A 24400-nucleotide genomic window follows, 5' to 3' on the forward strand; every position below is an offset into this window, starting at 1 on the left:
CAATATATGAAAGACTTGGTGTTGTAAAATTCTAGCCGAGCACAAACTACAATTATTAAAATCTCCTTTAAGATCAATCTGATTAAATTAATGGCTCTTCTGGGAATTGAAAAGGACACCATCCATCCATCACTACCAAATCTGATCGGTCAAAGTGACATGGTTTCACTTTCAACACGTGTTCAATGGATGCGCGATTTGTACATGGAACCCAAAAATGGTCGTAAGACGTTGCATGGCAATGCCTAAATGTGAGAGTTTTAAACGTGGTTTAGATAGATTTTTCATTGAAAGTGGTCGCTGGAACGCCCGTTGGGGGTGTGAGGGGCTGTTAGCTAGTGGGTGAGCGAGTTAACAGAGAGCTCTCAGCTTCGGGGAGGGGAATGTTCTGCGGAACAGTCCTGCCCAGAACTTAGAGGTGAATTATTAATGAGCCGATCTGCAGAAACTATGTCCTGAATAACAACTCAAACCTTTTGATTTTGGTTAAAAGCGGCTAAATTGCCATTAAACACTGGGATGGCAGTGGTTGAGCAGGTCAGCTAATGATCCAAGGAGTTGGTGGTTCAATCCCCGCTCTCCCCCCAGCAAACTGTTGTTGTATCCTTGGACAAGACATTTCACCCACCTTGCCTCCAGTGCGGCTCCACCGGTGTGTGAATGTCCCGGTGATGGTCAGAGGGGCTGATGGCGCGTACTGGCAGCCACGCCTCTGTCAGCTGGCGCTGCATCAGTATCTTACCATCACCAAATATGGAGAAACATTTGAGCGTCTGGAAAAGCGCAGAAAAAAACCTATTATTACAATAATCATTATTATCATTAAAATACCAGAATGGATTATTGGATTGGATCTTTAAATACACGTATTTATGCTCTATTTTGCTAAACACCTCATTACACCCATGTACTGTACTCAGTAGCATTTTTGTGACAAACAGAGATCACCTGGCTCACCACTGAATCTCAGAACAGAATTAACACGAATCAGTGGGTGTTTTGAGGTGTGTTATGGGGTGCTGTGAGCTGTGTAAGCCTGCTATTTGTGAGCCTTTTTACTCCTCTCACCTGGGGGACGAGCGAACTCATGCATGTGTCAGTTTGCCGTTATTATTTCCATATGCTTTCACTTAAAAACGGCTGGCTAATCCTCGGTCACACGCCAGCAGTTGGCCCAGGATTATCTGTGTTTGTTTTCTCACGCGGAGGAGAGATTGCGTTAATCTCCTCCGAGCGGAGGGGAAAAAACAAAACCAACAAAAAAAACCCAGAGAGATGGAGCAGAAGAAAGGAAATATAAGAAAGACAAACTTTTTTTCACATAAAAAGAATAAAGGACAGTGGAATGAAGCAGACAAAGGACTGAGTGAACTTCTATGGGCCTATGGGCATGTGGGCTGTGTCTGATTTAGAAAAAAGAAAAAAAGAAGAGCTGCCAAGGACAGCACGGTGCCAAACCTTGCATGTGCATGCAGCGACGACCAAACATCACATGTGTGTTCCCCCTCATTTATGTGGAATCCTGTTTGCGGTCAGTTCCAGTCAGAATCTGCACCTCTGCGGTTCTTTTCCACGCTCACCCTCTTTGAGCCGAGCAGCTACGCCTATTGGGTCGGCCTCTTTGAGGAGAGGAGTATTATGTGTTGCCAGTCTACCATGCAGGTTAGCTAATTAATTTGTGCTTACTGTGGAGCATATTTAAAAGGGAAATTGTAGAGGAATTAGAATTTCAAAGAGGACTGTTAGAGCACTGTGGCACAGGACACAGAAAGGTTACAACCGGGGAGTGTGTGGGTGTCTGGCAGGGAGGGGAAAGAAGAATTCAGTAATTTTCGGAATTCATTTAGAAAACATACATTCATAGACGGCAGAATTAGGATGAAAAAATAAGAAAAGAGTTCAAACGGAAAACCTTTTAAGTCGAACAGATGCCATGACCAATAACTTTGGGATCAAGTGAATCGGTTGACTTTGGATGTCAGAAGAAAAAAAAAGCTGGATAGTGGAAATTCATTGATTTTTTTTTTTTAATGTCAACCGGACTTTCAGAAAAAAAAAAAAAAAACAGCATTTTTAGGAGTTCATGAGCTAAACCCTCATTAAAAAGCAAAAACTGACACCCTTTGTGGAGTAGAGCGCTCTGTCATCTGATGTCATCTCATCTTCTGAACAAAGGCCACATTCTGGATCAACTCATATTTTTGAAAACCTTACTGAAATGCGTTTCAGCAAGTGACGATCTGACCAACAGTTTAGTTATCTCTGTTTGATATGAATACATATGATACAATGATATTGCACAGATATTACCCCCCCCCCTTCCAAAATGAATGCAATGATTTACACCTAAATGATTTTATTTAAGGACATTTGTTTCAGAATTTGGAGTAAAAAACACTTTAACTCAACAAGTGGTTTTTATTACACTTTTTCTGCGCAGAATTGTGTTTCGGTTATTTTGGAAAAGTTTTTCGCTCTTAAATTTTTTTTTTATGTTTAAAAAAAAAAAGAAATTCCAGTTCATAAATATTTTCCCAGCATTGAATGACCAAGAGAAAAAAATACTGTAACCATATCTACAAAAATAAGTTCTTGTATCTAAACATATAACACCCCTTTTGTTTCCTCATTTAATCTTTTTAATGGCTGTGTTTAGTTGTAACTTTTTGTATGAAAAGTAAAAGCATTTGTGTAAATTTTACATGTTTTTTTACTTAAATGCAAATATTAATACTGATTTAGGGGTCACATGAGTACAATTTACCTTTAACTATCGAAGATGAGTATGACAGAGTATCAGGACCACCATAAAAGTAAAAAGAGATTCATGTTCAAGAATAAAGTTGTAAAATTACCTGAACTCTACCTGAATTAAATAAATAAAAAATCAAAATTCAAAATTATGAGGAAAAAAAAAGGTAATTATACAATATAACAGTCATCAATGTAGGAGAAAACGGTTTTAGTTTTACGAGATTAAAATTCTGAAATCTAAAAGAATAAAGTTTTATTATTAGATAAAAATCGTAATTATACGGTCTTAAATTTATGAAAAAATGTGTAGTTTTATGAGAATAAACTCACTGAATTATGAGTAAAAGAGTCAATGAATTTTTTCTCATAATTCTATTTTCCTTTTTTTTTATGGGGGCCCTTATACACGGTTGTATATAAGAGCACACATACGTACATTTAAATTTCAAACAATCTTTAAACTTTAAATAATTTTTAAGTTTACATTTTTAAACAATGTGACTTGTTATTGCACCCCAGCAACATATGTTTACGGGGTGAAACCTTTAGGTTCTGGTTTCCTTTTTGCCCTGGTTTCATTAGCTTATCACCCACACCTGCCTTTAGTTATTTTATTCTCTCACCTGATCTAAACCAGACTCTATGTTAGGCTTTGGTTTTCAGTTGATCCTTGTCAGGCAGTAGCAGTTTTTCCTATGGGTAATGTGGGCGGCCGCCCAGGGCGCAATCATGTAGGGGGCACAGAAGCGCCTATAAAACAAAAAACATTGACAGTTTTTTTTTTTTTCTTTTCTGTAGATTTTCTAGGCTAAACCACCCATTTCCACGTAGCGATGATGAAATGTGCACTAGAACGGTCCTATTACCACGTCAACTTGGGGGTGAGGGTGGGGGGCACCGTCCGGTGTTTCACCCAGGGTGCCAAACTAGCCAGGACCGCCTCTGTCGTCAGGTCATCTGTTGTCATTTCTTTTTGTCTCAGTGGTTTGTTAATGTTGGGGTTATGTGCCTCCTGCCTTCTTCAAACAAATTTTAAAAAATGTACTTAGTCAGTAGCCAATGGTTTTCAGAAAAAATAAAAACATTTTAATTTGTTTACTCACTTGTGTAATATGTTGCTTATATTAACTCCATTAGTTTAAGGTTAAAAGCAAATCTAAATTTAGCTGTGAAGTTTGATTCAGATCCAGATTACCCGGGGTATGAAGTCCAGAGTTGAAAAACTCACTAAAAAAATAATTTATGTGCATTTTTAGATGATAGTTCTGAAATTGTAAAAAATAAAATAAAAAGACAGAGGGCTGCAAAATTTCCTTTGATTCATATTGTTTTTGCAAATATGTTGTAAAGGTCTCTAAAGCTTGGCTGCAGTCTTGTTTCGAGTGTGAGTTAATTCAGGATAAGATCAGAGTTCAAGTTTGTGGTGAGAGCTGCTTATTGTGCAAAATCTTAGTGCTGTAAAAATGACATTTTATCCAAAATTTTTGTCCCAACTGCTGTTATTTTATGTTTTTATTATTTAAAAACATTCTTCTTGAAACATTCACAAAGGAGTTTTTTTTTTTTTTATCAAAGTGTGAAATCTTTTTAGCAAATTGTTTTTTTTAAATAACTAAAATAATAAAGTAATAAAATGTACTCATACAATTTTGATTAGCATTTTTCTTATTTTCCTTAAACTGTATAGGATTTAAAGATTTACCAAAATCTTGAGCCCCTTAAATTATTCGTTTCACCCCTGTTTTGTGTGTGCCAGCACATTTCTACTGTTCTCATTTACCACCCTTTCTAAGTCCTTTGCCACCCTCTGAATGAAGTATTTTTTCCCCCACTTTAACACGTACTTGCTTCCTTATTTGACCATGAAATAGTGCTCCTATGATCTCACTTGATTCAGTCTAGTCTTTTTTTGTGTTTATTGCTGTATTTAAGGGCTGTATTTCACGCTTTTGACCCACTCACTTTTCTTAAACTGTCAAAAAAGTACCTTAAATCGATGTTATCAGTTATGGAATGAGCGTCTCCCTGACGTTAGATATTTTGCTAAATGTATTTGAACATTACTGATCAGTACAAGGAAAAAGCGTAAGCGCACCACTGATGCAAACATCAGACTTGGAAATTGATGGTTGCGACAGTCCTCTGACTCTTTTTTTTCTTATCATTTTGAGGTTTTAGAAAAGCCAAACGACATTTCGGCATACTGAAACATACTGCCGATATACTGCCCTACCTGCAGATGACCACAATCTGTTAAGCCAATAAATTCCAAAATGACAAAACTACACTAATTAGTGTCTTCAGCGGCTAGTTGGTTAAAGTAGTTAAAAGCAAGGATGATGTAATGCAGTGGTAAAAGCGTGTATATAAGGTCTCAGGCTAATTTACAGATGGCAGAGTCGATTTTTCTGCTGTGCCCAGCAGTGAAATGTGTCACACAGAATCTGCCAAAAGGTATTTTCTCCTGTAAAATGTAACCACCATGAAATGATTAGAAGAAGGCCTTTTTTTTGTTGTTGTTGTTCTTTCTCTGTGTCATTGCTTTGCTGGCTTGATCATAGCTCACCGTCCACATTTACTGTCCTGCTGCCTCAGCCACACACTGCACTTTGTCTCCCCCCTGCCGGTTAAACTGAGCCTAATTGCCCAGTTTGAGCATTGTGTTTACAATCTGTGACAGCGACTGTGCCCAATCTTACAGGAAACAGATTTTTATTGTGAGTAACATTAAAAATTGTTAAAACGGAGCATTAGGGATTTTTATTTTTGTTGCTCCAAACATTTGTAGGTCCACCGTACATAGAGGGGGCTAGAAACGTCCTTAAAGTCCCACTCTGATCGTCTTTGAAACTATTTTCAAAGTCTTCCTAGCGGCCTTTTAATCATCATTATTGTAGCCAAAATCAAAAAATCTGTTATTTTCAAGGACAGTTTCTGCATAGCAGCAGCAGTTCATTAATAATTCACCTCTGAGTTGTGGGCGAGACCATTGGCTCAGAGTAAGCCCGCCCCCACTTCCTATCATCCATCTGTTTACGCTTTCTCCCGCTAAGGAAAGCCAGATAGGTTGATATTTTAGACAAATTGTGCCTTTTGTGGTCCAAGCACCAAATTTGGCATGGATGTACCCTGGATGCCCTCTTTCAGAAAAGCACGACAAGAGGGGATCTTAGGGTACATCCATGCCAAATTTAGTGCATGTACCACAAAATGCACGATTATATTAACCGACTCCACCAGCTAGCCTACAGCCCCTCATACCCCCATCCTAACGTTACAGGTATAACAACAATGGCAAGCAATATCAGAGCTATCCAGTCGTACAGTTTTGAGCCAGATGTCAGCTCAGACAAAGGAAACAAAGACGTACACGGATCTATTCGTCTGCTGGTGGATGCATTAGAACGGAGCGGTTGTACAACGATTCCAACGGCATTTTTGCATTTGCTCCTGGAATACAACATTTTCAATAAAGAAATACTCAGAAATGCAATTTTAGGCCGAACTTTCTTAACATATGTCTTCCATTGTGAGAAAAAAAATCGCCACATAAAGACGATTTTCTTTTCTCTGTCTTCTAACAGAAGAAGCCTCTGCATTAGATTACATGTTTTGCCCTCCTTACCACTAACTAGGTTTCACCTGAATCTACGTTGGTTTTTGTTTTACTGCAGCTTTATCAAATTGGGGTTTAGCATTGAAACCGCAGACTCGAGGGCAAACGCAGTCAAGGTGGATAGTAGCTGCTGCTGCTTTTATATCTTTGGGAAGAGAGACATATCTGCCCACAAAAACCCAAGGCGGTATGAGTTGATAGCAGTGGAATGAAGTGTTCTTTCATCTATGAGTGTGTGTGTGTGTGTGTTCTGACTCTCCAGTTTAACGAGGAACTTGTGTGTCACATGATGGAGTTCAGGAAAACACAAAGAACTGTTATGTCACAGTACGTGCTTACTGCAGGAGGGGTTCAGTGGGGACGGGGGGGGGGGCATTGTGCTTTGTCAGAGAATGTGCCCCTGTTGCACCCACACCAGGAAGAAGAGAGGGAGGATTGGTTGGTATGTGATGGAGCGTGTGATGTCGTAGAGGAGGGGTGGGGGTGGAGGGGTGTGCAGAGTGATGGAGTGCAAGGTAGAGAGAGCAGGGAGGGAGGAGGGGGGGTTGATGAGTGTGCACCCGCAGCGTAAGTGACACCTCTCCTCCTCAGACAGATTGTCTCCCTCTACCTGTAATAATGGAGACCCCGTTAGAGCACAATTTCCTTCCATCTCCCGCCCCTCTGCATACCCACTCTGTCATCATCTCTCTGCCTTCTGCGCTCCTGAACAATTCCTCTTGTTTGTTTGAGTTATGCACCGAAATGTGAGCGTTCGGATGCCTTTGCATCATTTTTTAATCAATCTGCAGCTCAGAGGAAAAAAAAAAACAAAAAAAAAAACTTCAGCTTTTTTTGCAAAACAGCTTACAGTGGTCGGCACAGATCTGAAGGAAGGAGATATCAATATTCCATCTGCTGTTGGAGTCGTCTGAGTGATTTCTTCTGACAGCAGAAAAGCAGTAAAGCCAGAGAGCCCCATTTGTCACGTCTTACATGCTGATTTCTTCCAGTCACACTCAAATATTCCATCTGCACACATGTTTTAAGGGCACACACGTGTGATAAAAGATCTGACGAAACATAAAGGAATTGCTCATGCACGGGGGAAAAAAAACAGACAAACCTCAGTTATTTTGTGCTGCTTTTCCTAAAATTGAATCAACAGCAGGATTGGGTCAGCGTGAGGCTGATATATGTGATTACTGGTGCGTGCCTCTGTCCTCGCTAACAATCATCAAGAGATCAGAGACTATCTCTTCCCTTCAGAGCTCGCGCGCCGGCAGGAGAGCGGCGCCCAATCACACGGAGACCACAAACAAACGAGCTTCATAACTTCCCCGTAACAAACAATCACAGAGTGAAATGAAACCGACTGCACCTGCGTAGAGGCCGGAACACAAAGGAATTTGTAATGCTTCTCGTGGGCAGGTCGTGGGCAGATACAATTCTCCATGGTGATAGAGGGGTCTCCATGGCGAAAAAAATACAACTCCGATATAAGCCAGTGGTGCTCATTACATTGATCATTTGGATAGATCGAGGGTTATCAAAAGTAAACATACGAAAAGTTTTTATTTTTTAAAATCTGTCAGCGAATAATCATCCACAACGTAAAGTACGTAGCTTGATTTACTTGCAAAATCGACCATCGTCTGACTACGGTAGTTACTGCACATGCGTGTTTAACTACGCGAAGTGCACATTATTTCAGCTGTTGGAGAACCGCTGGCCTGGCCCGCATGTTTGAGGCCCACTGCTGACTCGACTGCCCCTTTATTGTTGTCCTGGAGCACATGCTTTTTGAGCCCCACCCACAGAGCACGGACCACCGTGCGCTCAGTCGTAGTTAAGCAAGCCGCGATTTTAGAAACTTGGCCAACTTTTTATATACCCCTGGATACTGGGCGGCTGGTGGCAATTGATATGTATGTCTGCCATCCGGAGACATTTACACATTGTCCAATCAGATCTGCTGCCAATTATGTTGCCACCGCCCAGTTGTCGGGCAATTTCGTATTGCGCGGTGGATGTTGTGTCTATGACTGTAGCATTAAGATGGCTGCACGAGCCTCAAGGGAACTGCAACACACACCTGCTCTCCATTCAAAATGCTGCTGCACCTGTCTTAGACCCTCTACGGGCCCAGACAACCCAAAAAGCTGCTGCACTTGTACAGGTCAACCCCCATGTGACTGAGGCTTTTACAAGTATCGTAGGGGCTGTAAGTTCTGCTGCTGTTTTTATTTATTTATCTTTTTATTGGGGTATTACTCAAGGAACTTCAAGAACCGTCAAGGCGACATCCAGACATTCGCCATAACTTTAGTGATCTAAAGAATCCTTTCAACTGAGCGTCAGGAATCTCATTGGCGATGCGGTTATACATCAACACCTCATGAATGCATTTTCCCACTTCACAGAAATCCCACCATCTGAGCATCCGTCCACCAACAACAGCCTTCAAAGTGTCACTTAAGATACCCGAACGGCATGGACGGCAACCAAGATGTTTTGCTTCCAAATGATTCTGGGATGATTTGGATGTAACCATTCTCCGGCTCTGATCTGCCCACATTTTTCATGATGTGCCATCTCACAGCTTTTGATATGTAATCTAGCAGTCATCTGCAGAAAATTTAGTGTGAGAATTGCTTCAGATGAAAGCGCAAGCAGACTATTGGAGCTGAATCTTTTTGGCAAACACAAAAATTAGCATAATTTCTTGCTACTAAAAAGTGTCCCCTTTGCTAATCTCCTATTATGTAAATGTCTGAATGTGAAAGAAAGCCACCTGCCATGAAAAAACTGAACTTTTCTCACCTTTGCTTTTCAGGGGGTGGACTATGAGAGCCGCAGCTCCTATTCCTTTTCTGTGGAGGTCCTGAACCCCATCGTGGACCCTCGTTTCCTGCGCAGGGGCCCGTTTAAGGACCGGGCATCGATCCGGGTGGCAGTGCTGGATGCCGACGAGCCACCGAGGTTCTCCCACACCCGATATCACATGGATGTATCCGAGAACTGCCCCCCAGCCTGCACGGTGGGTCGGGTCAGTGCCGAGGACCCTGACACTGGACTGACCAATAACATCAGGTACAGTTTTAAAGCCTTGATTATAGCTAAATGAAAATGTTGTTTTAAAACCTAAGTAATCTCCAAAATCAATTATCAACTCTGCCTTCCCTCAAATCAGTCACCCAACACAAGAGCTGGTTTATTTCATAAATATATTCACTGAATTTTTCAGATTATAAATTACACTTTTAGGAGAAATGTATTTTACAAAATACGGGACAAAGAACGGACATTTCCTCTTAAAAGGTAAATCATAATAATGGAATAGATATGACTAATAATCTGAATATTTGCACGCTTGAGTACTGTAACACATTGATCTGTATTTAGCTTCATGAAACATTGGAGGTATCTGGTATTTTAGTCCATATAACAATTATTCAGATAACCATAGCACAAAGAAGATGCTAAACTCTTTATATCACTTTAAATCATTAAATAAGTTGAATTCCTATTCTTGTATTTGTCCCTTTGTCTTCTTCTGCGTTGCTGTCATTAGCAAAAACTGATACATACACCTGCAGTGCCCTCTAGTGGTTGTTGCTATTTATTTTTTATAAAAATTACATCTAAATCACACATGAGTATAATGCTGCGTTCACACCACTGCCATTAAAAAGTCTATCTGCGCGTTTCAGGCTTGCGCGTTGAAGAATCTCGCTTTTACGCGAGGCTACGCAAGTTTATAAGTCCGTTTCCGTACAAAACACGCAGCAGCCTCTTCCAAATGAGAGTACATGCAGTAATATGGGGTTCCGACCCCTCCCCAATCTAACGACCAATGTGACGCTACGTACACACCGAGCATGTGTTGCTCGTTCACGAATGCCCTTTCACTGAAGAAGCAGGTAGTGGCAGGGAGGGGCCTTTTCATCTTTTGGGTTTTGACTGTTTACTAGCGCATGTCTGTCCCCAGTTCAAAGAGGTTTGGTGTGAAATGTCAAAGCTCTAAGCTTTTCTTTTCACAGTTTTATTCTGATATATAAAAAACTTGGTGTTATATAATTCCGGTCAGGCACTAATCACATTTAATCATTTCTCTTCCATGATCAGTTTCCAAATGATTGACACTTACATAACCACCAAATCCAACTCCCTGATTGGTCAACGTTCAGCTGTTTGGTTTAAAGGTCCAACTGGTTTAACTTTCAGTGTATGTAGAAAACGGACTTAAAAACATGCGTAGCGATGCGTTGAAGTGAGATTTTTGAATGCAGCAGCCCTTAATGCAGGTTCCCGGGTGTTTACATAGGCTTTTCATTGAAAGCGGTCGCTCGAACGGCAGTTGCTTGGACCTCATATGCTAAACGTACGTTCAAAAACCTGCGTCCAGGGCATTCTTGAACACACATCACACATCCATTGGGGAAATTAACAGGAGTTCCACCCCGACCAACTTATGCTAAACAACTTGCACTCCGAAAAATACAGCAGTTTTCTGTAATTTTAGTCCCGAAAAGTTTAAATGAGAGATAATTGATTTGTCTGTAACAAACCCAAGAAAAGGTTGTCCCAATTAAAGGCAGGACTGCTTTGAGTAATGTGTGGGGAATAGAGATAGCTTATATATTCATGAAGATATTTAGATAATTGGTTGCACTTCAAAAGACCTCCTATCTCCTGTGATAATCTCACTACATTAATTCTTTGGCCATTTGAATGCCGACTTCCTTATCGCTCCTTCACACACTCGCCCTGTCGGCGTCTTCCGCTCCGCAAAGCCACTGCCAATTGTAGTCGCTCTTTGCAGCTCCTATCGCTCCTCCGTTCACTCATCCCTCTGATTTTCTCTCCCGTTTCTCTCCTTAAGGTTTTCCATTGATTCCCAGTCCGACCCGGAGGCTCTGTTTCGCATCACTCCAGATACCGGCCTCATCACCACAGCCACGGAGCTTGACCGGGAGCGCGAGCACTGGCACAATATCACAGTCATCGCCACAGAGCGAGGTCAGGAGGTCCCTCTTTGATCACCGCTTAACAGCGCAGCATCATTACAGCTTACTTGCTGTGCTATTTCCTCCCATTAAAGTCATTTTTATTGTGAAACCAACATTTTCCACCCCTTGACAACTTGCACCAACTCACAAGAGGGAGACTTTAGAGAATGTTTATACTACAGTGTCTGAAAGGTCACTGTTGAGTGTGTGTTCTTTGGCTCAATGAGCAGTTTAGTTCTCCAGTCATGAAACGAGTGATAGCTTGTTTCAGCAGGTTTGGCAATCAGGAGGTCTTTTTAGAGTTTATGAAACCCCAGAATACATTTACTGGCTGAAATGCAGAATCCAAACATCCTAAGCTGCAAAAACACGCCCCTTACAAATAAGTCACTAAGTCCTTAAAAACTGCAAAAATTATTGGAACCTTTTTTTTTTTTTAAATCTAGCAAATTTGTTTTGTAAAGCATTAGTCAATCAATCCCTTTAGCACTTTTATAACTGCAAGAGAGAAATCGAAAGTGGAGCTTACTGCACTGCCTGAATGCAACAGCTGCCATTGGTCTGGACTAAAGGGGATAGTTATTTTTTCTTAAGTTTCTTTCTAAGACCAAACATTTTTTAAAGAATAAAAAAAAGAATTAAAAAAAATAAAAAGACCTCACAGCGTTGCTGCATCTCGTGACAGCTCCAGAAATATGATCTAATGTTTGTTAGAGGAAGGTGCAAACCTATATATAAAGTACAAATGTAAACATAGACAGAGGTTTGGCCCAAAGCGGGTTTTATGAAGGAGAGACAAACCTGCTAATTGCAGTCTCAGCATTACACATAAATCTATGATGAAGGGTTTTTTCTGTTAAGGGCAACAAAATACCTGATCTAGTTTAGAAACACTGTTTCTATTAATAATAGTGAAATGTGTTATTCAGGTATATTATTAATATAGCAAAGCTGTTTTGATCCGAAGAGGTTTTTTTTAAAGCCACTGCATCAGTTTTAGGGAGGGATCAGCAACCAAGGGGCCAATCAGGTCGAGTTCTCACCAATCACAGCCCAGCAGAAGCCACATTATCTTAATACGACTTTTATTTGGATTTATTTAATTGTTGCTATTGTGATGAACAAAAATTAGCTTATTTTTTTGGGATAAAATATAAACAATTCGATATTTTTTTCGGAATATTAAAATGGTTCATAACATATGACAGTTTTATACGACCTCCTTTCAAAACAAGAGTCAAACTGTGTAGCAAATGTAGAAGTAGGTTATCAGTGATTAAAAAGGGATTAAAAATAAGGGTTTATACAGCCAATCTTACTGTTGTTGCCATAAATGTATAAGAGAACACTATAATTTTCTTTATATATGTCACAAGGATGCCACAAGAACGTGTTAAAAACAGCAAAAACTCAATTTTCATCAGAGTGGCTCTTTGAAGTAGTGTATTTGAAATATCTCAAAAGAAAACATGTGATAACTGTGATAAAACCAATCCACAGTCCCCCTCAGCTAAACTGCTCTGTAGCCGGATTAGATTTTTGGAAAACCCCAGCAGTGAAAAGGACAGAAGAAAGGTTGTTTCCAAATCCAATCTTTACTCAAAATCTACCCTGGACACTGTTGTGTGGACTGAGGCGACGGCCCAGCGAGCGCCTGCCTTGAATAATGAGCTCCGTCTAATAAACAGACTGTGTTGACACAAACACAGCGGGAGTCCTGCCACGCCTGAGGGCAGGCCTGCTCACCCAGTGGCGAGACAGCAAGAGCTCATTTTCTGCTCCTGTAGTGATGGAGACCGGTGGCTGCCATCCGTGACACAGCGTTACCGCTCGGCGCTGGCGATTGTGACGTAGCAGCGTATGTTGATGTGGAAGGGAAGGGAGTGGAAATTGTGCGATCCTCTCTTTAAGCGCAGCAGGGGTTGTCTCCCTGGATTTGTGGTGGGTGCCGCTGAGCTGGGCTTGTGTCATGACAGACTAGAACGCACAACGGACAGGGGGATGTTCTGGAGGCTCAGACTATGACTTCATGCGATTCCAGCACGGATTTAGGAACTTTCTTGTTGGAGTGCGTGTATGGCCGAGTGAATATGGTGTGGGTGAGCCTATGCCAATCCATTTGAGCTGCAGCACTGCTCACAGACTGCCTGTTCTCTACACCCAGCTTTTTCCCCCCTGATTTCTCTCATTCAGAGTCACACACATGAGCTCTTTTGACACCATGAGATGTTTTGGCTGAGAGTAAAACCCTCTGAAATGGAGGGATTTGACTCCTTTAGTAGCATCAGTTCTACTCCAGCTGGGTTTTTGAGCAAGCTCAAGTATGTGTTGGCTAATGTGATCCAGGAGGTTTTGGACCTAGACAGCAAGCCTTGATTGTAGGACAATTGTTGTGTTCGCAAAAAAAAAGAGTAATTATTTATGAATCTTTATCCTTTTCAGATAATCCCAGCCAGGTGTCCAGAGTTCTGGTTGCTATAGAGACGCTGGACCTGAATGACAACGCACCTGAGCTGGACAGACAGTACACCACAGCCTTGTGTGACTCCTCCTCCACTGGACAGGTCAGTCTGTATGTGACGTATAGCTTGTAAAAACATCTACAAGTTACGTTTTTAACTTTAAGTATAGTGTTTTGGTTTTTCACCAAAAACAGGCAAAAACTGTTTATTTTTTTTAATCTTACTACAACAATTCGGGCAATTTATTGATATAAATATAAGATTATTTTACATTTTTATCAGATTAACAAACACCCTTTTTTTGTGTTCCTGAAGATCTTTAACGCCTTAATGCCTGATTTTATTTCCAGCTATGAAAAAAAGGAAATTCCTTTATGTTTTTCTTTGAAGTAGATGCTATATTAAGATAATTTTAGAGCCGAAGTGTTTTGTCGGATATTCGCAACAATAGCCATCAAGGCGTTAAGTTGGTCTATTTTCCTCCTTTGACTTCATGGCGGAGAAAAACAACGAAACCATCTCCGAATTTTAAAATATTTCCTTTTTTCCCATCAGTGTTCCTTTTGTCAGAGGAAATAAAGAACAAAACTCTGTTTAAATGTGTAAACATTAAGACGTGATAAAATGAACACAATATTTGTATGGCATAAAGATGTTCTACAATGTTAAAAAAAATTGAAGAAACTTTTCTGTGATTTTCTTTCTTTGATTTTTTTTTCCAATAAAGAGCCACAATGACCATGAACGCATCAATGCAGCCACTACAAACGTCAAACCACTAACTTTTTGCGTTCTTTCTAGCCTACTCAGATCATCTTCTGATTTTTTTTCCAATCGTTCCCAGTGGTCTTATACTTATGATAATGCCGTTTTTAGCCAAAATCAACAAATCTGTGTCTTTTTATAGGACAGAGCCGCAGTAGTTCATCCAAATCACCTCTGAGTTGTGGGCGGGAATGTGGGTGTGGAGTAAGCCCACCGCTACATCCCATCATCCATCGGTTTACAGCCCCTCACAACCCAACCTAACACTACCAGTGCAACAAACATGGCGAGCAATATTATCCAAGTTATCCAGCCGTAAAGTTTGAATAAAGGAATCCTCAGAAATATAGTTTTAATCTTCATTTTCTTTATTATATCTCCTCCATCATCAAAAAATGTTACAAGAACATGCCTAAAACACCAAAAACATGACTTTCATCAGAGAGTGTCTTTAAATCACCAACTTTTCTTTAAAACAAACAACCTCAAGCTGAGTGACGGTGTTGCAAAACCCCGAATTTATATCTGGTTCTTTGTTTTTTGCTTGTTATTGCATCTACTACAAATAAGAAAAACAGCTGAAAATGTCTATTGTCAGTGTCAACCAGAGCATGTTTGTTAAAACCCTCATATTGGAAAACAGCCAAAACAGATATTATGAATTCGCACTAAACTTTCAACCTAGATTGTCAAAGATTACATTTTCTTAACTCCATAGCTTTGAAATAAAATGTTTGAATAAATTTAGAGACATTTTATATTACCAAAAAGTTAAAGTATGCAGCAGAATAAGATTTCTTTTCGTATTTTTTCCTATAAAATCTGAGGAAATAAACTAAAAAAGTGTTCAGTTTAGGCAGGTAACCAACAAGCACAGACCAAATCACATAAAAAGCAATATTTTTCTTTTTGTTTCAATCCAAAAAAACAACTATCGATACCGAAAAGTGCTCAACAAAGAGGGGTCAGAGGTGAAAAAGGGGCCACGCTTCCGTGAAAAAACAAATAAAAACCTCTGGTCCCAAAAAGGGCAGAAAAAAAAAACCCCTTCTCCTCTTTTAAAACCTGAAACCCACGATATTTATCTGTGATATATTTTCTTTTTCTGTAGAAAACTTTAAATGAGTCGAGCTTCACATCATTAATTCTGTGCTCACAATCAAACATGGTAATGGCATCGTGACCATGGGGTTCTTCATCAAATTAGATAAGATGGGTTGATGTGAAGGGAAGAATGCATAAACAGTGCAGTGGAATATTTAACATGTCGATGAATGCAACCATACTTTGTTAAAACTGAAGGAATTTGAGCCTCTGGAGAAGCTGATATTTATATGTATTTATATGCACTTTACATAAAATACCTGACAACACCAGGATGTAAACCAGATACATGTATGTATGTTTATACCTACATCCAAACTACCATAAAAGCTGTAGTTCTTTTTTATATAAAAGAACTACAAGCAGTTTTGCCTTATCTTCCAAGCAGAAGCAACTATAAAAGCATTCAAACATGCATTTGCGTTTATTTCAAACGAATACTTCTTTGAAAAAATGCTTTCAGTTATGTAGAATGCTCCCAGAGAACATTTCCTTTTTTTCCCACCATGGGAACGCCTTCATAGATGTCGGCGCCGCTCAGGTCTGCGTTCAGCCACTTCCGAAGCTCGTCAGCACTGCTGAGGATTGCAATTTGTCAAGAACACGTTAAAGGAGCTGAAGCTCCTGTCCACACGAAAGTGGTGGCAGCTCTAATTCTGGCCATGTGTCGACAGTCGAGGCGTTTGTTATTGAGTTTCTGCATTTCCGTCGAAGCGCACACAGAAGTAACACTGGAACACTTGTTTAGGCAGAGAGAAGGACTTCAATTCTGGGTAGAAGTCTGGTGTGGTCAGCTGGAGTGACAGAAACAGGAGTGGGTAAAAAAAAGCTTAAACAAACAAAGACTACACCCTACCAATCCCTAAAAAAAAGATCTAGTGCTGACAATTTATTTCTGTGGAACAATAATAAAAGAAAGAATGACAATTTTAAAGACGGATGGATCGAAAAACTTTAATGAGTTGAAGGAATCCCACTGAACAATTTTATGCTCTGGAACGCTCAAACCGACAACCCCGCAGTTAAAACCCATCAGTTGCAGAAGCCTGGTCTGACGGCGGCTGACCAACTTACAGAACAAACGGTCTGCTTTAGATTGTTTTTTCCTGCTCCCACCCATCCATGATGAAACTGACATGGAAGAAGCAGGCAACTGTTTTTGATTTCACCATATCAAGTACCTTTTTTAAAATTCATTCAATAACGTATTCACGCCTGAGCATGAATAATAAATATAGGGCCTATGTCATGCTTTTTTTTTTTTTTTTTTTTTTTTTTTTTTTTTTTTTTTTTAACTTGTCCTGTCCAACAGCTAGGCAAACAGATGAGAGCTGAGGGCCTCTTGTGTTGGACATATTTTATTCTAACAAGAGGGGTTATTCATCTTCAGACAAACCAAAGGTATGTCTGAATAAACCCCTTTTGTAATTGAGGCCAAACTTTATTAATTTCAATCATGTTTGAAAATCTTTGGTGTTGGACCGGACGGAAAAGGAAAGAGGGGAACAAGAGAGAGGGGGGGGTAGGAGGGTGATAATAGGAGGGGAAGGGGGGTAAGACCATGAAGCAGCATAGAGCAGACAGGTTTACTGGTTGTTTATCGTTACGGTACGGTTCAAATGTAGTACAAAAAGGGCGGGGCCTGTTCACACACACTCAAATATTATCAACACACCTGCTAGCCGCAGAAATGTCCACATGTCAACATGCACACAAAACAGATAGTGTTCACGAACGCATACCTATGCCTTTAAACCAACTAGTGTGAAATCTTTCATTCATTCAATCATGCAAACTATTAGTGCAAAGGTGAGCTAACACCTGTGCTCAGGTGAGTGTTTATGTTCTTCTAAAATGGATGGTGGAATGTGAAAAGAAGGAGGAGGAGCGCCCAGCCACCCCCACACCCATACCCCCGCCGCAGCAGCAGCGGCAGCCGGAATTCCCCCAGCGCCACCGGGAACAGGCAGGGAACAACCGCCCCCCGGGCGACCAAGACCGCCACCCAGGCCAGGGCCAGCAGGACCGCCGCGAGGCCCCCAGAGCCAGAGAGCAGGGAGGCGCAGAGGGAAAGAGAGCGCCGCCCCAGCCCAGCCAGGAAAGCAGCCCCCCGCCGCGCCGGAAGAGCCCAACGCAGGGCCCCACCGGAGAGGGACGCCCACAGCCCCAGACGAGCACCCCACCACCACCCAGGAGTTCCGGGCATCCCCCCGCCCCGACCCCAGGTACGAGCCAGGACCCCCCAAGGGAGACCCGCTCCGCACTCCAGGCAGCCACCCACCCGGCCCACGGTTGGTCCAGGTAGGAGCAAGGCAGGGGCCCGCCGCCCCCGCCCAGGAGGGGGGAACCCCGGGGAAAAAAGGGCGGCCCATAAGGGATGTTATAAATATGGCCCGACCAGGCTCGGCCATGTTGGAAGTTTGGCGGGGCCCAGCGCCCAGGGGCAAGGACCAGGACCCACCCCCAGGGACACGAACACCCCCGGCTCAGGTGTAATATGAACCCCCCCACCGCGCGGAGAGAGCACCGCCGGGCCCAGGGAGCCGGCACCCAAGGGACACGGCCGCCATCGCCAAGAGGCCCGCACCCCCCACCAGGGACGGGGTAGGGGACAGATGGACCCAGGTCCCACCTTCCTTGTAAAATGTGTGTGCGTGTATGGGTGTTTGAGAGGGTGTTTGTGTGCATGTGTGTGCGTTTATGTTTGAATGTATATATTGAAGGGGGAGGGGTGTGTGTACTAAGGGGGGTGCAGTTAAAATTGGCGAGTAGGGCACTAAGGGGACATCTCCTGATTACTCACAGTGATGTCCCCTCACCCTCCACACCAAGGGGCCCTAAATGTCTAAGGTGCGGTTAAAATTGGCGGGTAGGGTGCCAGGAGGACATCTGCTGCTTGCTTGCAGTGATGTCCAAGCACCCCCCCTACCAAGGACCCTACGTGTCTAAGGTGCAAATAAAACCGAAAGAGGGGGGGCCCACTCCATACGGCAACCATAGGAGGGGGGCCACTCCCAAGTAGCCCCCCCCAAGGCGCATCGCAGGCTAAACCCCCCACCCCCTCACCCTAATATGAGGTTATATAAGGAAGGGGGTAAGTTGGGGACAGCTGGTAGACTGTCCCCCGGTGGTCAAACAGCCGTCCCCCAGCCCACCCCCAGCAAAGGGGCCAGGGCCACCCAGCCCAGGGGCCCACCCCCGGAGGCGCCGACACCCCAGGCCCGGCACCACCCACCCCACACAGAGAGAGAGGAGCCAGAAAGCGTCGCCCCCCCCCGGAGCAAGCCCAGGCCCCCACCCCCAGACGCCGGCCCTAGAAGAGCTCTGGTCAGGCCTCGACGGGACCGAGGAGGCCAACCGGCCGAGGCAACCACTGATTGCCTCAGCGGAGACCCCGACCCGCTAGCCCCCCCGACCCGTACTAATAATGGGCCCCCCCTCCCCCCCAGAACGCCCCCCCACAGGACAGGGCCGACAAGCCCCCCACCCCACCCCACCCCAGACCCCGCAGCCGAAGCGGGTGATACCCAGAGCGACCGGGGGCCCCGAGAGGGTTGTCCCGTCCCGCCCCAGAGCCAGGGAAGGGCCGATCCCAGCCCCAGGTGCAGATGGGCAGCCCATCCGGCGCCGCTGGGCCCCCCCCACCCGAGCAGGGCCCCCCGCCAACCCCCCCCAGCACAGGCAAAGGGACCACCCCCCCAAGCCAAGCCAGACCACCACCCTACCCCCCCACCACGCACCCCCACACCCAAGCCCAGAGGACCACGCAGCGCCCCAGCCCGCCCCACCCAGGCACCGGACCCGACCCCCCGACCAACGGAGCCCCCCACCGCCCCCGCCAGGCACCGGAAGCCCCGACCCCCACCCCAAACCACGGCAGAAGGGCAAGGAGCAGCGACGACCAAGCCCTCCACCCCCTAAGTCATGGAGTCAACCACAGGAGACCAGAGAGACTGAATTCTTTCAAAGTTACTTGAGCTTTGGGCTGACATTTTTTCCAAGCTGATATGATCAAACAGCAGATTTCTGTGTTGACTTATGTTTATATTTTTCTTGTTTTTCCAATTTATTAAAATAGTTTTTTTGGCAATACAAAGAGTTATGAAAATGATAGATGCTAATCCTTCTTCTATATCGATGGCACTCATGTCACCAAGCACACAAAGTGACGGTGAGGCAGTGATTGAAACCTTAAGCCAGACTGATAAATCGGCACATACCTGCTGCCAGAGAGCCCTGACAGGAGTGCAGAACCACAGTGCGTGCATGTAGCTGTCGGGTAGATTATTATCACAGTGCTCGCAAATGTCTGAGTTACTGAGACCCATCTTGAACATCCTCTGTCCAGTGTAGTAAATTCTGTGAAGAGTTTTGAGATGGATTAGCTGTAGATTTGAACTTTTTGTCAGTTTAAAGGTGTTTAGACAAAGTTCTGACCAGAAGCTTTCCTCTGTGCTGATGCTCAAATCTGCATCCCATTTTTTTGTTGGAAGGGCAATATTGTTATCTAAATTGCATAAAAGTTTGTATATTTTGGAGAGAGTTCTATTCATTGAAAAATTAATCAGAGTGGTAACTACATCTGGTAGCTTTAAATCGTCGTCTTTAATTTTATACTTTTTAGTAATACTTGATTTAAGTTGCTGATATTCCAAGAAGTTATTTATTCCATGTTTGTCTTGAAGTTCCTGGGGGGTTATGAATCTTCTATCAATAATTACGTGCTCTAGTTGTTTTATGCCCCCTGCTTGCCAAGCTGGGAAGTGAATCATTTTTTTGTTAATAAGGATGTCCGGGTTGTTCCAGATGGGTGTCATTTTGCACGGTTGAATTGATGATTTTGATATTTTGAGAAATTCCCACCAGGCTGTTAAGGTGGCATTTATATTAATGCTTTTGAAACAATCCTGTTTTTTAACTATTTGGCTAATAAATGGTAGCTGTGACAGGTTGATCTTTCCACATAACACCTGTTCCAAGTCTAACCATGAGTTGGTTTCTGGATTATTTTTTAACCATTTTAAGATATATTGTAATCTATTTGCAAGAAAGTATTTGTGGAAATTAGGTAGTTCTAATCCTCCACAGCTTTTTGCAGATTTTAAAGTTTTTAGACTAATTCTTGCAGGTTTGTTGTTCCATAGAAAGCTTGATATGGATGAGTCTAATGTTTTGAACCATTTTAATGGCGGTTGTGTGGGAATCATTGAGAAGAGATAATTAACTTTGGGTAAGATTTTCATTTTAACCGTGGCTACCTTGCCCATAAGGGACAGAGGCAGGTTGGTCCAGCGTGTTAGATCGTCCTGTATGCTTTTCAGTAATGGGGTGTGGTTTAGCTGCACCAGTTCTGATAGTTTGGGGGAAAAGTAGATACCCAGATATTTGATATTTCCTGTTTTAACTGGAATTGTGAGTCTTTGTTCCATATTCCTGTTGAGTGGTAATAAAACAGACTTATTCCAATTAATGGAATAGTCTGATATGGAGGAGAATTCATTTATGATCATTGCTGTTTCATTTACAGAATGTAAATTCCTTAAAAACAGTAATATGTCATCCGCATAAAGACTAATTTTATGATGGCTGTGTTTGGTTTTTATTCCTATAATGCTCTCATTCTGTCTTATTGCTGCAGCTAAAGGCTCAATGAATATAGCAAAAAGAGAAGGAGAGAGTGGGCAGCCCTGTCTGGTTCCTCTTCCAAGAAAAAACCTGTTTGAAGTCTGTTTATTAGTTCTAACTGATGCATTGGGGTTGTGATATAATATTTTGATCCAATTGATGAATGCTTCTCCAAAACCAAACTTATGGAGGGCAGCAATAAGGAACTTCCAATTAACTCTGTCAAAGGCTTTTTCAGCATCCAGCGATAGTACCGTCATTTCCTGGTTTTTAATGGTGGCAAAGTCTATTATATTAACTAGTCTACGGACATTATCATCCGAGTGTCTGCCTTTGATGAATCCAGTCTGGTCGAAGTGGATTATGTGAGGAGTGATTTTTTCTATTCTCTGTGCTAGTGCTTTGCAGATAATTTTTACATCTGCATTGATTAAAGAAATGGGGCGATAGCTTGAAGGACTAGTGGGATCTTTGTCTGGTTTTAGAAGAAGAATTATGTTGGCTGAGTTCATGTTATGTGGCATTGATTGGCTCTCATTAATAGATGTGACAGTTTTATAAAATGTTGGTGCCAGTTGTTCCCAGAATTCTTTATAAAACTCAGCAGGAAAGCCGTCAGGCCCTGGTGCTTTACCATTAGGCATAAGTAACAGAGCTTCATGAAGTTCAGACGGCGAGAGCGGAGAATCTAAGTTTGTGATTTGATCCTCATTTAGCCTGGGTAGGTTTACATTATTAAGAAATGAGTCAATACTTTGCTCTGACGGATTGATCTGCGGTGTGTACAGGTTTTTATAAAAGTTTTCAAATTCGTTATTAATTTTGACCGGGTCATGGGTGACATTTCCTGTTTGGTCCATAATAGAGGTGATTGATGATTTTTCTCTGTTAATTTTAAGCTGATTAGCCAGAAATTTGCCAGATTTATTAGAGTTTTCAAATCTTTCAAGTCGTAGCCTTTGTATTTGAAATTGTGTTTGTTTATTAATGATGTCATTTAACTGCAGCTTTAAATTTTTCAGATCTCCCAGAATGTGTTCCTGTGCAGAAGCAGCATAAGCAGTCTCCAGGGTTTTGATTTTATTTTCTAATTCTAATAAATCTGCTTTCTCTTTGCGTTTTTTGTGCGTTGAATAAGAAATGATTTTCCCTCTCATGACTGCCTCTGCTGCTTCCCAAAGAACGCACGGTGGGATGTCTGGAGTATTGTTGAAGTCTAAGAAGGTTGCCCACTCTTTTTTAAAGAATTCAAGAAATTCCTGGTCCTTTAACAGAGACGTATTAAACCTCCAGGTTGTACCAGAGGGTGTGGATTTTTCCCTAGAAATGTTTACAGAGACTGGTGCATGATCACTGATAATAATTGGATGGATATTGGAGCTTTGAATATTTTTTAAAAGAGAGTTACTGATTAATAAATAGTCTAAACGGGAGTGTGAATAGTGAACTGGAGAAAAAAAGGTGAACCCTTTAGTGCTTGGGTGACATGAGCGCCACGCGTCGCAGAGACCCAGATCATTCATGTACTGCTTTAGAATACTTGCAGACCGCCATGTACGCTGGTTTGCTGCTGTGCTGAGTCTGTCAAGTTCAGGGTCCAAAACAAGGTTGAAGTCTCCTCCTATAATGATTGTGGAGTCAGAGTGAACTGAGAGTGAGGTGAAGAATCTGTGAAAGAAGGAAGAGTCGTCAACATTGGGACCATAAATACTCACTATACAATAGTCCTTATTCTGAATGGATATATTAACGATTACAAATCTGCCTTCTGGGTCAGTAACTGTATCCTTATGAGTAAAATTAAGATTTTTATTAATTAAAACAGCAACTCCTCTTTGTTTGGAGTTGTAACTGGCAGAGTATATAACTGGAAATTGTAAGCAGCACATAAGGTGATCCAAAGAATTTGATAAATGGGTCTCCTGCAGTAGAGCTATATCTGCTTTTAGACCATCCAGGTGATTTAACACTTTCAGTCTCTTTGGCTCAGAGCCAAGTCCACGCACATTCCAGCTAACGATGTTAAGAGTGTTCATAGCTGCTCTGACTGAAAAGGTGTAAAGCTAAGTAGTGCTTGTGTACCAGTCCGTGTGCGCGTGCCCGCATTGAGAAGCGCTGTGCGCGTGAACGTTTTCTGGCTATGTGAGCTGCGTGTCGCGTGCGTCCTATGAGAGCCTGTGTGAGGTGTTTGCAGTATGTCGGCGTGTGTGTGCGGGATCGCATGTGCACGCCCCTGTGTGCGCTTGTGTGTGCGCGCGCCCGTTCCGTGCATAAATAAATACTTACCGAGGATGAGTTGCTTCCAGGTGATTTACATATAATGAGGGGGGAGAGGGGGGGGGGAGAGTAAAGGAAAGAAAAAAAGAGATAGAAGGGAAAACGAAAACAACAACAAAACAACAATAGAAACATCAGTGGGACTGAGGTGACGAAGAAAAAAAAAAAGACTGTTTTCCTGCGATCGAGGTGTGGATTATTGATGATCCGGTTTTCCATTCATTGAAGTAAGTTTAGCGGGTTTCTTCTGAGCAGCGCAGATGTTCTCAGCGCGGATCTGAAAGCCTTCAGCACAGCCAGGGGGTGATCTCCGGGTCCCGGAACAGACGGCCGTCCACGTAAAGTTTGTCAACAGCCACAATCGCTCTCGAACCAGCAGCAAGATGTTTCCTCCTCAGCGGGAACAGGATCTTCCTTCTGCGGAGGATTTCTGCCGGGAACTGGTCATTAACGCTGTAATGCGTGCCTCTCAGTTCCCGTCCGCGGCCCTTCACCATCTCCTTCTGTTTGAAATGTTCGAATTTAGCCACAATAGGACGCGGGCGCTGGTGGTCGGACCTTCTTCCTCCGAGGCGGTGAACCCTGTGGAAGGAGATCTTCTGCACCTCCTCCTTGGGGAGCTTCAGGTGGACCTGTAAAAAGGATCTAACGGTGGCCTCGGGGTCTTCTCCTACCTCCTCTGGAACCCCCGCGACCACTAGATTGTCCCTCATGCTCCTCGACTGAAGATCCAGGAGGGTTTCCTTGATGGATCGGTTCTCCTCGGAGAGACGGGCGGTGTCACTGCTCAGGGTCTTCACGGTCTC

At 42.7% G+C, this 24400-nt stretch overlaps 1 protein-coding gene across 2 annotated transcripts in view; it reads left to right on the forward strand.

The window, feature by feature from the left end:
* cdh24 (cadherin 24) overlaps positions 1-24400 on the forward strand; it is a 246994-nt gene that overhangs the window by 190614 nt on the left and 31980 nt on the right. For both annotated transcript variants that reach the window (XM_011486562.3, XM_020710942.2), the window contains 3 exons: positions 9186-9442; positions 11235-11371; positions 13804-13925. In XM_011486562.3, coding sequence (XP_011484864.1) covers positions 9186-9442; positions 11235-11371; positions 13804-13925 — 516 coding nt within the window. The remainder of the gene's footprint in view (positions 1-9185; positions 9443-11234; positions 11372-13803; positions 13926-24400) is intronic.

This window comes from Oryzias latipes, chromosome 17 (genome assembly GCF_002234675.1).
Source record: "Oryzias latipes chromosome 17, ASM223467v1".
In the NCBI taxonomy this organism is placed as follows: domain Eukaryota; kingdom Metazoa; phylum Chordata; class Actinopteri; order Beloniformes; family Adrianichthyidae; genus Oryzias; species Oryzias latipes.